Source organism: Gossypium raimondii, chromosome 9, assembly GCF_025698545.1.
Source record: "Gossypium raimondii isolate GPD5lz chromosome 9, ASM2569854v1, whole genome shotgun sequence".
In the NCBI taxonomy this organism is placed as follows: Eukaryota; Viridiplantae; Streptophyta; class Magnoliopsida; order Malvales; family Malvaceae; genus Gossypium; species Gossypium raimondii.
The window spans coordinates 2,224,623-2,241,462 of record NC_068573.1 but is presented as its reverse complement, the minus strand read 5'-3'; the positions used below and the strand labels follow the sequence as shown (position 1 = coordinate 2,241,462).

Below are 16,840 nucleotides of genomic sequence, written 5' to 3'. Positions count from 1 at the left end.
AGAGCAAACCAATCATTTTTGTTAAAAGTTTCATCCATTTTTACTATTTAAAACTCACATGACTGACAAAATAATTAAAGGGTGACACGTAATGTGCCTCATGCTGATCTACAATGCAATCTAACATATAGGGGCAGAAGGCACAATGCAATCTAACTCTAGTACAAAGTCCTCCAATTGACATTTTAATATGCAACCATACCAAGTTTTTGATTCAGTTAAAATAAAAATAAAAACCAAAATACCAAGTTAAGAAAAGCATTTCTCAAACAGTGAAATCCAATTTTGAAAAACGATGTTAAAATCAGGACTTAGATGTTTGAGATGGTAACAAAAGAGGTCCTACACAAAATTCTCTAGTCTCTAAAGCTAAAATCACTGCGCTCTCTCATATTAACATTCAATCCAACCATTTTGATTCCTTTGTCAAACTCGAATGAATTCCTACCCCAACTCCCATTCATCCGAATTATCCATCACTATCTCTATCAAAAATAATCATAATCATAATCATAATCATAATAATTTCTCCGCGACAAAAATAATAAGCTTACTCTACGGGGTTTTCAAGTAGAAGCCATATTCTGGTTTGGTCGACTTGATCGGTTACCTCTCCCTCTCCCTTCACGACCTGTTGAACCCCCCCTAGGTCGACTGCTATATTCACCTCTGTTTCCATATTCATTTCTTCCAAAGCTTCGATTTCCACCAAAGTTTCGTCCCCTGAAGCCGTCATTTCGAAATGCTCCTCTTCGTCCTGGGAAACTACCTCTTCCACTAACAACTGCAAAGAAACAGCAGCATCAGATCAGATATGGCAGATCATTATAGTTCATGCAGTATCTATGTTAACAGTAAACAATTAAGTATTTCTTTCCCGAGTCTTAAAAGATAGGCTAAATGCTCAAATGGGGCCTGATCTTTTAGGGGTTGTTCATATAAGAACCAAACCTTTCAAGATGGTCATATAAGAGCCTAACTTTTATAAAAGTGCTCAAATGAAGGTCAAACCTTTCAAAATGGTCAGAGAAGGGCCTAGCCTTTTTAAAAGTGCTCAAATAAAGGCCTCTCAAATGTCGTATATCAGGTTCCAAATTATGTTCTAACTACTTTCTTTTGTATTCAAGCAAAATTCAGGTGTTATGTGCTTTATTCTGAATTTGTCAACATTTACCTAATTTTTTTCTACAAATTGGACTGAAGTGCATGAAAAGCCTTTAAGCTCTTATTTGACCGTTTCGAAAGGTTTGGCCCTTACGTAAACAACCTCTAAAAGGTTGAGCCCTAATTTAAGCATTTACCCTAAAAAATATGTAGGGACTATAATATATAAGGAGCAGACCATGTTCGTAGACTATTTACATACCTCTAGTTGAAGTTCTCTTAATCTCCACAACAGCTTGACGCTCTCCGATCGTAACTGGTGAAGCCTGTAAGAGTAAACTGTACTCAATAAACCCAATGCCATAAACTGTAAACTTGGTAGATTATTGACACTATTGTTTAGTGGTACTTGAGAAAAATGAAAGAACAGTACAAATTTAAGTTCCATGCAAGAGATGACACTTTAAGTACAGCATTATTGACACCATTATCAACATGAATTGGACAATATTTGGAGGATCATATGATCCTTGTACCCATGTCTAGATATGGGTCGAACATGGATGTCGGGCACAGGTATTAAAGAATGAAGGTTTTGAGCAACACAGAAAGGGGCATAGATCGATATTCAATTGGTGCAACCTGCCGTCAAGGTTACAAGTAAAAGCCACTCTTTGATAGCCTCTACTTGTTTCTAGGCGAACAATTCCTTTATCTCTTTGATCAAACTTTCATTACAAGGGAGGACAGGGGAAAAAAGGGTATTCTCAAGCTAACAAAGAAGAAATAAAGATCATAAAACTATTTTCATGCTAACAATAAAAATATAAAAATATCTAAAACCTGAAGCAAAGAATCAAGCAGAAGCAGCAGCTAGTTGTTTTCTTCACATTGTCTACCCTTTTCCATAAAAGAGAATCATTTACGGAGTGAGACTTAGGGCTTTATGAGCATCCAATTTGTTGCTTTCTTATGTTTGAACTTCAAAATGAGACATAATTTTCTCAAACACAAAACAAAATTATATTTTTCCAATTAAAACTAATCCAGTTACGGTATAGGTATCCAGGGGGTAAAAACCCATACCCTACCTGAATCTGTGAGGGAAACTTCCTAACCAAATCCATCCCTAACCCAGATATAGGGTACTTGGGTCCAAATAGATTGAAATGCAAATTATGTGAACTTCAATGCAAAGATTATATATTCATGCAAATAACAAGGCAGATGGTTGGGAAGAGGCAGAGAACAAATGTCGAAGCAAACACTCGAACAACACAAAAGCATTTGCATTTTAGTTCAGAAATGAATAGGACTCAACCAAAGAAAATAGGGAATAACCAAGTTAGGTGTATAAGCAATACATGCACCAAACAATGATCTGTTACTGATATTTATCACGCAGCTGACTTTTGAACAATTATTTGAGCATCGATTTTCTCATATATTTTGCCAAAACAAGGAAATTTGAGAAAAGGGGAAAAAAACATAAAAAAAGGTTGATTTGCTCCAAATTCGTATACCGCTTGCTCAATGGTTCCTAAACAGAATTCAAATCAGTAGGTGACCAACAGAGAAGCTATTTAGTGCCAAAAGGCAGAAAAGTTGCAGTCCCAAAGAGTTATGTTGTGAGGGCCAGGGATTTAGGATATGAAACTCGTTCCATATAACGTTGATATTAAAGGGCAGTAAAAAACATAAGACAGTGAAATTGAAAAAATCGAAACATCCTATCAATTTATATCAAAGGCCGTACCTGAATTGCATCATTCATGGAGTTCAAAGACAGAAATTCCACAAAACCGAAACAGTACCCTTGTTGCTGAATAAACAGAATATAGAAATGTCAAGAAATGAGTGTAAGTGAAAAAGAATACAACATATCCATTCGATGCATAAGCAACCGACCTTATTGTTCCTAACTTGGACACCCCCTTGCTTGATTGGTCCAAATTTCTTAAACTCTTGCTCGAGCTGTGTAGCCGTCACATTGAAGGGCAAATTTCTAATGTAAATGGAATGGCCTTCAACTGCAAGTTAAATACAATTGATAAACAGTTACTCGTACTAAATGAATGACAAGATCATTTAACTTCACACATTACCAGAGATACTCCAACAAATTATTTTTGTAAACATAAAATACACACAAACATTCGAGATACCTTCCTCCGGAATGTTGTCATTCTCAGGGGCATCAGCGCTAGAAGGTGCAGAAGCTTCTGGTGTAGCAGGTGCTGCAGAAATAGGAGGCTGCTTCTCAGTTTTCTTGGGTGTCACTTTTGTAGTATTAGAAGGTAAATAGACTCTTATTGGCCCCGGACTTCCTTTTGGTACTTTTACCTGCAACAATAATTGTTAAACTTAAACAAACGAATGGATGCAAATTCTGATAAATGGAACATATCCACTTATAAACTCACAATTGATGCATAGGATTTCTTTGCAGAATCCTCTTGGGCTGAAGAAGAAGCCGATTCAACAACTACAGTAATATCATCACCGTTTGAATTAGACTGGGGTTTCACAACCGCCTCGTCTTCATCGACCAACTGTTTTTCCTGGTCTGAAGGCTCATAAACTTTCTCAGCAACATTTTGATTCTCTTCCACAAGGGCAGTAGCTGGATCCGGTGCAGAAGGCTCCAAAACTTGAGTAAGCTCTGGAACAAAATTAAATGAATAACGAAAACAAATATTGATTTAAACATAAGGAAAATAAAATAAGAAAACAATGTCACTTTACCAGGTTCAGGTGTTGGAGGCACTCTAGGAGCATCATTAACACCATTAACTTTATGCTTCTCTAAGGGTTCGCTGTCTCCGACATACCTAAGTACATCATTTAGAACAAAGTACCCATTGTCTTGGGGAGCAAGGAAAAAGGATTGCGCAAATTTTCTCTTCATGTTATCCTTGCCCGTTAGACACCCAGTTACTAATACAGTTACTCCTTCCTGATAAGATTTCTGAGCATCAGCGGTATTAATCTCAGCCTTATGATTTGTGTAATCGAAGGAAAGAATCTTCTCATTAATACCCTGCTCAAGAAAAAAATAATATTGGAGTTTCTTTGCCCTGTAAGATACTGATAGCAATTATGCCACAAGAAAATTACACATTGTTTGTTTATCAGTTAATGAGCAAGGTCATAAATCAGAGAAGAGTCTTATGAAACCAGAAAATCAACACATTTTTCAGTACATAATTCATAAACTCTAACTTACAATCAGCAACAAATTATTGACAAAAAGGTAATGACCCAAGCACAAATGTTCAACTGTGGGATTATTTAATCCATAAACATCATACAAAAAATCATCCCTATAAAATAATACTATTGGAATAAGAACAAAATATGATTTTAAAGAGGTTGTTTAATTATCAATAATGGATAAATTATTCACTTATCGATAAATGATTTTTTTAATAAATATAGAACCTTTGTGTACAATACTTATATGTGTATATTATTATATTTTACTAAGATTGATGAATGACATGTAAATGAAAAACACTAGATATATAATGTTGACTATCTGTTACACATGAAAGAATGTACCGAATTTGGTGTCTACATTGCAAGAGGTTAAAGATGTTCAGTTTGTTTAAGTTACAAAGAAAAAACAAACCTTAGATGCATATTTTGAGAAAGAGCTTAAATGAGAAAAACAGAAGTTGTTAATTATATAACGTTATGTATTTTCTTTGCGGGATTACTAATTTTTAAAGAATTATATAAATTATTAGCTTATGCAGGTAAAAGTACCATGGAGGCCCTTGCACTAGGAGTCAGATTACATTTTACCCCTTTACTCAAAAAATGGGCAAATTAGTCCATATAGGTTGAGCAAATTGGTCTTCTGTTAAAAACTTTGTCCATTTCTAGTGTTAAAAACTGGTCCCTGAATGTTAGCATGAGGTACAGATGGCACGTCATGTGTAACCGTCTGATTATTCCATCAACTAAGCTAGTTTCTAACAGTAGAAATGGATGAAATTTTTAACAGAAAGGATCAGTTTGCTCTTTGAACTAAGATACAAGGACTAACTTGCCCCTTTTTTTTAGTAAAGGGGGCAAAATACAATCTAACTCCTAGTACAAAGGCCTCCATAGTACTTTTACCACTTATGCATTAACAAGGTTATTATTAATACACTCGATATTATTAATTTTGTTGATTAACGGATATTGTTAATTTACCAGACATTCATTTATCGAGGTTTACTATCAATGCGGTAGCTAAGAAAAGACCATTTACAGAAGCAAAAGCATACTGTATAAAGAATCGAGCAAGTTACAAAGAACTTAAAACATGTTACAGATGCAATGTTTACTGTTTAAAGATGAACCGACTAAAACATGAAACATTGAGAAGCAATACAACAATCCAATGAGCTTACTTGCATGGTTGTCACCGATGTCATCACACCACTGGAATCCGGGCGGCTAATCACACTTGAATCATGATAGAATCTATGAGCCAATTCAGGAGAGTTGTAAAGAATGTGGTAATACTGTTCAACGAAAGCATTTCCAACAACTTGGGCACTCGGAGTAGCCGGTCGAGTTGCTGTTTCCAATGCCATCTGCTAGAAGAAAACACCACAAATAAACCATCAACATAAACATATCTTCAAGCTTAAATGAAAAAAAAAATATTGCCTCTTAAACTACAAAATCTAGGTTATATAACCTATATTAATGAATGCTGAAATAACAGAACAGAAAATTCAAATTAAAAGGCATTGCCATTACAAAATTGCTAAAAAAAAAAAGGGCAAAACATCAACAATTGTTTTTAAAACTTTAAAGTACAGTGAACAATACAATTAAAAGGTCTTAATTTACATTATTTTCCTGCATTCTATAGGAACACCGTACTAATATTCTCACGAAAACCCTAAAATCAAAAGCATTAAGGCAAGATTCATCTATAAAAAGAAATAAAAATAAAACAAAGGTAGATCTTTCCTTGGATCCAACCAGCAAATAGCTCAAAAAAGAACTAAACCCTAAAAACAAAAAAAGATAAATACCCATTGAGGGAAAGAAACAGCTTATAATGTGTTAACCAACATTTTTAGGCAACATTAAAGGTATAAATGAAAAAAAAATCAAAACCCCATAACTAAAACACAGGTTTTTAATTAAAAATAAATAAAATTTTTACAATGACTGATCAAAGAAATAAGTATTGAATAAAAATCCAGCAAACTTTAACAAATATCACAACTAAAACCAAAAGAAAAAAAAAATATTTTTCTTTGAATATTAGAGAAAGGATAGGAAAAGTAAAAAATTTATGGAAAAACAAAGATCGGAGAAAAAGGAACAAAAGGGTACCTGGAAAAAAGGAAATGTTGAAGGTTTAAAGAAACTATGAGAGTCTTTTTGAAGGTTTGGTGGCACTCTGGGTTTTAGTTGCAGGCAGAAAATACAAAGGGAAAAAATGGAGAAGAAAAATAAGGGAAGGGCTGAAGCGAGAAGTGAAAGCTACCTATGAACCGTGAAAGGTATTTTACGTCAGGTTCTATCTATACGGTTTGTGTGGTTTTCTGATTAGGTTTTTATTTTTAATTAATTTAAAATTAATTATCTCGTAATGAGTAATTAGGTTTTCTACGTTAGGTGTTTTTTATTGGTTAAATTCTAGTTTTAGTCCCTCTGCTATATTTAAATTTGAAATTTAATATCTATACTTAAATTGGCAATTATCCTCTATTTCTATATTATCATTATTCAGTCTAAATAGGATAAAAGTATTATAGAGTCCTTTGTACTAAGAGTTAGATTGCATTTTACCCTTCTACACAAAAAAATGGGCAAATTAGTCCTTATACATTATATTAAAGAGCAATCGATCTTTTGTTAAAAATTTCATCTATTTTACTATTAAAATTGGTCATTATATGTCAAGATAAAGTACACTTAACATGTCAAGTGTAACTGTCTAATTATTTTGTCAATCATGTCAAATTTTAACAATAGAAATGTATAAAATTTTTAATGTAAATGGATGAAATTTTTAATAGAAATGATCAGTTTGCTCCTTGATCTAACTTACAGGGATTAGTTTACTGATAATATGTTAATTTTGCATGATTTTTGTGTCTAAATTGGTTAATTCTTGAATTGGTCCCTACTAAATTAGTGGTTTTATGTTTTAATCCTGTCAATAATTCAATTGGGATGTTATAAGTCAAAAAATGAGCAGAAAATGACTAATTTGCAGCACAATCAATAAAATGGGGGCCGAATTAGAAACTTAAAAATAGTCAAGGACTCATCATATTTCTTTTGACTTTGTAAAATCTAAAATTAGAAGAAAATCTGATTTTATTTTTATTTAATTTTAATTATGTATAGTAGGTAATTAAACCAAATTTAGTAAATTATATGTATATAAATAGCGCCTTTGTGGTAGCGTCAAAATACACTTGATTTCGCTTGAAATTAAGGGTCCGTTTGATTGCCAGTAAAATGTTTTCCGTAAAATGATTTTTGGAAAATGTTTTACTTTTCTATAAAATGATTTACTAGAAAACAGTTTCTGGTGTTTGATTGAATCTGTGTAAAATATTTTCTGTTGTTTGGCAGATTTCCTGAAAATATTTTCCGGAAAAGTTGTTTTTACATATATTAATATATATTAATAATTTTTTATATTTTAAATTATTTTTACATATATTGCAATGACTTATTTATAAATAAATAAATCGAATTAAATATATAATAATACTCAATTATTAAAATATAAAAGCATTGCAAACTACTTCCGAAATTTACTAATTAGTAGTGAATCAATTGTAGTGATCTCCTGATGAAATTACGCTTAGCATAAAAGCAACTACAAGAAATGAATTCAATGCCAATGTACAAGATAAATGGAACCAGTCATTACTTGGTATGAGGTTAATGCTTGCAATAGAGGGATCAACACAATCAGTTGGTAACTTTAAGAAATTGATTCGAGGTCAATTATTCTTCTGAATCATAAAATGGGAAAAGAACAATAAAATTAATGATACTGAGACAATAAAAATTATAACAGATAGAGGATCGTTGATCTTGGTCTTCCAGATGTCGATGTTTGCACCAAAGATGTGGCAACTCTCATTAACAGCCCATTAGCGCACAATAATACACAAAAGCACTTGCCCGTGCCTTGACAGCAAGCACATTCCACTCTTGTCCATCCATGTTTCCTCCTCCGGATTCCAAGAATGCGAACAATTACTCCATCATCATGCCCTCCATGACCTCCAGCTCCTATTACTAGTAAACTGCTTCCGCATGCTTTAAATGCCACTTAAACCGTAGGAAGAGTCCGCCCTCACGGAGTCTCTTCACAACACTCCATGAGTTATTAACCTTATCATATTTCTTAACTTCATTAGTTGTTTGATCGCAGAGTAAAGCGATTATTTACAACAAAGAACTAAAGGAGGTGAACGCATAACAGATGAAACGTACGCATCGCGACTGTGGTACATATTTTCTATCCTCCTCCATAACCTTGTCTCAATATTGTACTCTTCACCACAAGTCAAACAATCTGTATGACTTGACATGCCCCCAATCACATAAAACTTCCCATCTATAAAAAATCCCGAACATAGTTTACTCGGAAAGTTCATGTCGGGCAATGTTTGCCAAGTACCTACTTCAGAATTGTAGAGTTCAGCAGATTGTAGGACATGCCATTCTTATCACTTCCCCCAGCAACAATGGCTGTCTTCCCAAGGCTGCTAGAACCAAACAGACAACGAGGCAAATTCATTAGGGGGCATTTAGAGCAATTGTGGGTAACCAAACTCCATGAAAATGTTATAAATTCACAGCAGCTCATGATTCTAGTAAACTAACTTGAGAACAATTCCAGAAAACTAACTTGGTGTTATATTGAGAGTCTAACTAGTAGGACAATGGTACATTCTCATTTAATGCTGAATGAATAATCATCATCATTTGGTGCTATCTGTCCTCATCTCTCTTTCATTCAAACATATAAATAGCTCACTTATTTTGATCCATTAATGAAATAAGCCTTGAAAAAAAATCAAATATCAAGAGGGGCATGAAGCTTACAAAAGGCGATCAGAAACTTTCCATAGCCTTTCCTTTGATACGGAGGAAGGGTAAGGATACATGCCAAATTATATGATTCCTCTTAATGCTTTTCCTGCATGATCAGACACAAACTACTAACTAAGATATTTGTTTGTGTTAGGAAGTATAGTCTAAAACACAAGTAAGAATGAAATGACAAAAATGATCAAGAATTCTGAAAAATTTTAGCAGACATGCTATGAAATGAATAAGCAATTAAAAGCCCCAAATACACGCATATAAACAATAAATTCTACTACTTGAAAGCTCATAATTTGAGGCTACAAAGGCAAGAATTGTTGTATCCACTCCATGCCACATTACTAAATTCCAATTACAAAATATCAAAATGACCACAAACATATAGACACTAGTTGTAAACCTCCACTGCATCAAGCAACAAAAACACACTAAATGTTACCTTAGAAAAATATCCAACCATATGGCAACCTCGATGATCACATTCACATAAAACATAAAATAGAAATAGATCAACATCATAATAAAGGGTCTTGTGGTCAAGGAATAACTTCGCCAAATAACAAAGATTCTGCCCATAAACTTTATTCTGGAATAAATCACAGCCCTTCCCTAATAAGTACAAAAATAAACAGCCTTTTCCCCACATCAATTTTTTCAAGAACAGTTTTTCAATATCTTAAGCAGTTTTTCAAGAACCAAGATGATGGCATACCTTAAGCAGTTTTTTAAGAACAAGAAGAAATGAAAATGATAAAGAAGATAAAGAAGATGGCATACCTTAAGCCAAGACCCTGCGAAGAGGGAGATTTGAGCGAAACGAAACATCAGCGTGTAATTTTCCTGAGAAGAGAAGATATGAGACGGACACAGCTAAGGAAAAATGGAAGATATTATAAAAGATGAAGAAAGGAAGAAGTAGAAGGAGGAAAGTTACTTGGATGAAGAAGGAGAAGGGATGAAGAACGGAAGGAAGACGGAGAAAGTAACCTAGTGAGAGTTGGAAAATGTCTTACAGAAATAAAATCGGTAAGACATTTTCCGTATACTCATGCTCATTTTACCCGTGTTTTGGAGAATGTTTTCCTTCAGGAATTCATTTTCCAGCAAACAAACACCGGAAAATAAGGAAAATATTTTCCGGAAAACATTTTCACCCAATCAAACGGACCCTAAATAAGAATTATTCTTTTCCTTCCAATTTCATGGTATGTAGCATACTGCTACTCCATTTTCATTTCATTGTTTCTTGCAAAATTTGTTTAATTGCTTTCCAAGTTCCTCTCTTTCCCAAATTCCACCATTTTCATTCAAATCCATTCCATAGTCAACCAAAGTATGATTAAATTCATGCTTCACTAAATACTAACTTAGCTTTAGGCTGGTATTCTTTCCGATCAAGAATTGTGAGATACTTATCCGTACTAAAAATTCTTCTAATCGGTATTCACTATTTTTCCTAAGTATCGGGTTTTAGGGTTGGGTTGGAGTCGTGTTTGCGAACAGTTGGGGAAACGAGCCGGCCTTGCTGTATTCGGATCTCCGAGAACAAATCAATGGAGAAGTGATCGGGTTTAAACGTCCTGCGCGGTTGAGGCCGTTAATCCGAGTTGGGTTCTTCAGAACGCAAGGCTACCGGAATCTTAAATTGGGAATGTGCGTATCTCGGTTAGATAATCGGTAAGGGTTGGTTTGCAGGTCATATCGGGACCAGCTACGAGAGGAAAAATTGGCGGTTAGGACGTTTTTAACTACTATAACCAACTTATTGTTTGGAAGAGAAAATTAATTTTCAAGGATCGATTCAAAATCCTAAATCTACCGAGTTTAGGGCTAAGGCTTATTATCTCTGTTTACAAAATCCAAATTTATTTCCCAATTTAATTTTATTTCCAATTTATTTAATTGTTTATTTATGTTGTCTCAATTATTTAATTTCTAAACATTTCAAATTTTCCCTGATTTATTTGTTTATTTTCCAGCAGATCCGTTTGGAGTCGTTGGCACGACTATTGTCACGAGTATCGTCACGATAGAAATTTTGATCACAAGTTAAACGCGAAAGTTTATTATAATACCAATCCCTGTGGACTCGACCCTACCACCACTCTTTACTACTATTTAGAGTTATTTTAATTGTAGAAATTATTTTTGTGGGTTTCAACACCCATCATTTACCTATTTTTTGAGTAAAAATAATATTGTTAATAGTTTTGAATAAAATGTAATTAGTGAATTTTCCTTAAAACACCTTTTCAACACGAAAAAAAAATTACTAGCAAAAAAATCTATGTTAGCATTACGAGCATTTTAAGGAATATCAAATTAGGTCAAATTAAAATATAAAAGACATAGTATAGAAATTATAATTATAATTTAGCAAAATTTTATTACTGGGAATAATTTGTAATTAACAAATATATGTATTTGATTTTAAAAAAATTTAATAAGCTAAAACTGGTTTAAAATTCTTGATATTTATTATAAAAATAAAATAATCTCAAGCTTTTAATTTCGTTTCAATTTTAATAATCTCATTACAAGTTTTAATTATATATGTTATTTTTACACAATATCTAAAACTACTCATAGCCCTTTTCAACTTATAAATAAGAGAATAATGCATTTCAACGCACTCAACCCTACATCTTCATCATTGATAACAATGTTCATATTAATTAAGCTAAAACTTAATCGAACTTTTCATTATATTTTTAGGATACGAGTAATTCGACTTTTAGTTTATTATAAAATCGTTTTGAAAATCTATTTAATTATTAGCTAAAATAAAGATAAATCTTATCTCATTTATATATATGTATATATGGATAATTCCACGTTTAATCACTACAATTTTATTTTATTTTTGTTAAAATTACGATTTGACTTTATGTAATTTAAAAAATATGTTAACCTGAATTGACGAATACATACGTGGGCCTTCATGGAGAGTCTAAAATGGGTATTATTGGGCCTTCCTATGGGCCTCTTAAATGTCTTGGGAAAAAGGACACAAAATATATATTGAATTTGGTCAAACTCTCGGTAAGTTTTTGACTTGGTCTGGTTAATTTAGTTTTTATTTTTTCGAATTTTAAAATTTCAGTTTAAACTAAATGCTAATAATTAAATTTATTTGGTTAAATTTTACTTTTAATAAAGTTATAGGTTCGGTCGATGTTTTTTCAATTGGAAACAACAAACTAGCAAGGTATTGCACATGCAGTAATATGTTTGCCACATTGAATTTTTAAGATAGAATGACTTAATGAATTTAACCGCTACCGTTTGATTATAACTTAAATTTTAAAATTCAAAAAAATACAAAGATTAAATCCACCGCTTACCCATAATTATATACTTAGGCTAAAACAAAGGTAGGGTTAAAAAAGGAAATCTAAGTTTAAGTGTGAGTAAGAATTATGTGATTGGGTAAATCCATGCAATAACATGTGTATCTTTAGTATTTAATTGAAAAAATCTATCATTAAAAATTCCTCATTTAGTTAAAAAACACTTTTACTCACAAAACTCATATTTTTAAAACATATATAATTAATTTTTTTACTTGTGCAATGCACGAGATTATTGTGTATAAATTATTTAAAATATAATATATTTGAAATATTCTAAATATATGCATGCAAAAAGAATATATTAAAATTAAACACTTCAAATATACAAAAAATAAAATTAATTTTAGAGAATCTTTATATTTAGAAATAATATATATCTCGATAATGTAACACCTTAAAATCACTACAAGACGAAAGTAGTAAAATCGAGAATTTCTCCTGGATAAAGTGAAATAAGAAAATAAAAGTGACAAAAGAGAACGTTGACTAATGTCAAAGAAAATTTAAGAGGTATGTTGTGATATATAATAATTTAAAGTAAGGACTAAATCGTAAAAATAAGTCCAAGTGTAAATATTTAGAATTTGAGGGTTAAAGTATACATATGGAAAAGTTAAATGGCCAATAGTGCAAATATATTAAGGGTAGAAGGATCTAGAAAATAAGGAAAATGGATGAATAAGGATCAAATTGAATAAAAGGAAAAGTATGATGGACTAAATTGCAAATCTACCAAATTAAGTGATAATTCAATGATGAAATTTTAAAATATTACAAAGGTCAAAATGGTCAATTAGCATGAGAGAGAATTCTAGACTATAATGATGACATGGGAGATATTTAGTGATATTTTAAATTAAATAATTAGATAAATATTATAATTTTAATATTTTAATTAGATTTATTATGAAAATGTTAGTAGAAAAAGGGAGGAAAGATGAAGAAAACTCATCATCCTTCCATACTCCAACGTGAGAGAGAGCTGGAAAAGAAAAGGTTTTATTTTTCTTACAATTTGGTCCTTTGTCATGAAAACCTAGCTTTTCATCCAAATTTTTTGAAATTTTCCTTAGACACCAAAAGATAAAGTAGAGATTCTAGAGAAAATGCTCATCAATTTAGAAGTAAGAAAATAGTAGATGAATGTGAAGAAAGTGAGAAGAAAAGGGAAGGAAAGTGGTGAAGATGAGAAAGGAATGGAAATGAAGAAATTCTTGACAAATGAGGTAAGTTTCATATTAAACCTACTTGTATTTCAATAGATTAAGTTAAATATGTTGTGAATGAGATGTATGAAACATGTAGTTTAATCTAAATACTAGAAATAGAAAGTATTTGATAAAGTAGGAGAGAATGTGATTTGTATTATGAAAAGTAATAAGATTAAGAAATGAATATGTAATCTACATATAAACATAAGTTATTAAATTGAATAGTAATCAAAATTATGGTGATTATGTATGATAGAATGAATGATAGCGCAAAGAACCATGAAAAGAAAATATTTTCATTAACATAGTTTGGATAGTAGTAGTAGCTTAACTTTGAAAATTCACCAAAATCATAGAAATTTAGTTAAAGGTTGAATTAAATATGTAATTAAATCTTATTGAGTCTAATTTTGTATGGAAGAAACAAGTAAGCAAAGAAATTGTATATTTTGAGATATATTAGTTTTGTAGGATAATGTCAAAATGGATTAGGGTTCCTTATTCGACTTTGGAAAATCATAAAAAATGAAAATGTTTAAGATATTAAATTTATATTTCAAAAAGCTTAATGAGTCTATTTTCAAGTTAAACAAACAGTAACATGATATGAATCCCGAAATAAAAGATAATTATTTTTAGTGAAGAGGGGTCAAATCTGTTAAGCAGCAGAACAGGGGAAATTTGAAGAATAAACTGTATTAATTGGTTTATGTGGAAATTCCAAAATTTTTATGGTAAAAAGTTCCATTGAGTCTAATTTCAAAAACAACAAGCAGATCCTAATTTCGAGTTCTGTAGAAAAAGATGAAAATAATTTAGTGATTATTACTCGAATGGACTGCTTTACTGAGAGTATGCATGTGAATCATGTAATTATAATTAATGTTACATGAAAACATGTTATAATGAAAGTTAAAGAATATTGTATATGTACAATAAGGATCAGGAAATGGAGGAGAGGAGGGGGGAAAACAATTGAAGAGTTATAATGCTAAGAAAATTCCTGCAAATGACAGTTCTACTAATACGTAAAAGAAGTTCAAACGTAATGTTGAGATATTAAGTAAGTGATTGATATAAAATGAATTAAGGAAACCCTAATCGATAAATTGATTAATAAATTTCGTATTTTGAATATATAATGGGTTATTTTGAATACTAATTGATTCACTTTCCTACACTATGAAGACATTTGGGTTTCTTATCCAATCCCATTGATTGTTCAACCATCTTTGCCAATTCCAACAAGTCGGAAAATTCTTTTATCTTTAATGCCACCAGTTGAGTTTTAAGTTCATCACGCAACCCACGTAGAAAACGTTTATTGCTCGCTTTTTCGGTCGGTATAAGTTCTAAGGCATACTTGCTAAACTGTAGATATTCTCATTCGTAACCCACCACGAATAATTCACTCTGTTTCAGTTGAAGAAACTCCTATTTTCGATCTTTCAGATATAATTCCCTGACATACTTTTTCTGAAATTTTGACCAAAAAAATTCCCAATCAATCGAGTCAACAGGAACGTGATGTGTAACAGTCTACCACCAGATATAAACCTCACCTTGCAACAAAGAAATGGCGTAAGTAACACTCTCAAGGAAGTTACACTCTATCTGTTATAGTACTCAATTTGTTGATTCTAGCCACATCTCGGTCGTTGAAGGATCGACCCCTTTAATTCTCGCAAATTTAGTAGGACCATATCTTCATAATTCTTTTATTGGTGCTCGATGGGCTACTAGCATTGGTATCATCGCCTGAGTAGCCGTCATCCTTTGAAGAGCCTCAGAAATAACTCAGAGTAAATTTTCGTCACCCTACCTTTCACGATTGTGCCTACTTGATCTAGATTGACTAGCACCCACTAAACCTGTACTAGGAGCATTAGGTGTCATTCTATTTTCATTTTCAGCGGAATGGTCGCTGCTAAGCATCTCATTATTCAACTCGTTTCTATATTATCTAGACATCTTTAGCTATAAAAACAAACAAATTTTATGTCAGCATCCAAATCCTGACTCTGACTTGACTCAACATTGGCATGTACCTTTAAACTCATTTCTAAGATTGATTTAGTTTGAGAATCGGCTAAACCTATAACTCTGATACCACTAAATGTAACACTCCTCATCCGGTCCGGTCGTCGGACCTAAGCGATAAGGTGCTATAGAAGATTACAAAATAGTTGCACATAATCCATAATTCAAAAATTTAATTAAACGTTAAATAAACACATATATATTCAAATATATCATGTTATACGACCAAAATCAGGTTTAATTCGAGCTTACAAAAGCTCTAAAATTAAACTGACATCAACCAATGATTATTTTGAAACTATTACAAAAAGATGGGAACAGGGGTCACACGGCCGTGTAATCAGATCGTGTAACTCTTTGTGGCTGTGTAGGTCAAAGATGCAATTATAAAATATTAGTCACATGGTTGTGCCGTTTGTAACACCCATATCCCATTTTTGTTACCGAAATAGGATACAAGATGTTATCGGTCAAGTTGGAACGGTTAATAACGATTTATAATTTTTTAATCAATTCAAGTCCATAATCACAAGTAATATTCAATTTGAAAGAGGTCATTCAGTTTTTGGCCTTAAATTGAGCTCTCAAAGCTCTAAAAATAAGTTATGAGCATTCAGGGACCAATTCAGAACAAATCATAACATTTAGGAAGAAATTGAAAAATTTCAAGTCAGAGGTCACATGGCCGTATGACAGAGCCCAGCCTGTATGGCTCCAAACATAGCCGTGTGGCTATCGTACACGCCCATGTGCAACTTCACATGCCCGTGTGCATGGACCGTGTAACTCTCTGATTTGGATCACACGGTCGTGTCGCATGCCGTGTGCCAGCCCATGCAACAATCGAAATACCCTCACACTTTCAAGCCGCGTGAGCCCAAAAATGTCCTACTTCAAGGTCAAATTTCACCCAATTGCATAGGTATCTAAACCAATACAAAACATGTGATCACAAGGCTTCAAACACATATGTATGAGCCAAAAAATGTCCTACTTCAAGCTTAAATTTCACCTAATTGCATAGGTACCTAAACCAAT

General features: G+C 32.4%; 1 protein-coding gene and 1 pseudogene across 2 annotated transcripts; both read right to left on the bottom strand.

Annotated features, from left to right (window-relative positions):
* Positions 1-261: 261 nt before the first annotated feature.
* Positions 262-6,619, bottom strand: LOC105798110 (nuclear transport factor 2). Of its 2 annotated transcripts, none has more exons than XM_012628032.2 (9): positions 6,451-6,619; positions 5,508-5,696; positions 3,850-4,144; positions 3,528-3,766; positions 3,270-3,447; positions 3,013-3,134; positions 2,861-2,926; positions 1,367-1,430; positions 262-784 (listed from the first exon to the last, which is right to left on the bottom strand). In XM_012628032.2, exons 2-9 carry the CDS (start codon positions 5,691-5,693, stop codon positions 567-569), a joined length of 1,368 nt encoding a protein of 455 aa, XP_012483486.1. In that variant the 5' UTR covers positions 5,694-5,696; positions 6,451-6,619; the 3' UTR covers positions 262-566. The 2 variants fall into 2 exon arrangements, with proteins under 2 accessions (XP_012483486.1, XP_012483485.1); XM_012628031.2 differs by having other exon boundaries at positions 5,508-5,693.
* Positions 6,620-7,905: 1,286 nt separating this feature from the next.
* Positions 7,906-8,956, bottom strand: LOC105798111 (F-box/kelch-repeat protein At5g60570-like; annotated as a pseudogene).
* Between the last annotated feature and the right edge of the window lie 7,884 nt (positions 8,957-16,840).

What these genes read in the sequence shown, in the direction of transcription:
- LOC105798110 (XM_012628032.2), bottom strand. Translation starts at nt 5,693, where the DNA reads ATGGCATTGGAAACAGCAACTCGACCGGCTACTCCGAGTGCCCAAGTT. An exon ending in AGAAATCCTATGCATCAATT is followed by an intron (nt 3,448 to 3,527) that starts GTGAGTTTATAA and finishes TTATTGTTGCAG; the next exon opens with GTAAAAGTACCAAAAGGAAG. An exon ending in TGACAACATTCCGGAGGAAG is followed by an intron (nt 3,135 to 3,269) that starts GTATCTCGAATG and finishes TTTAACTTGCAG; the next exon opens with TTGAAGGCCATTCCATTTAC.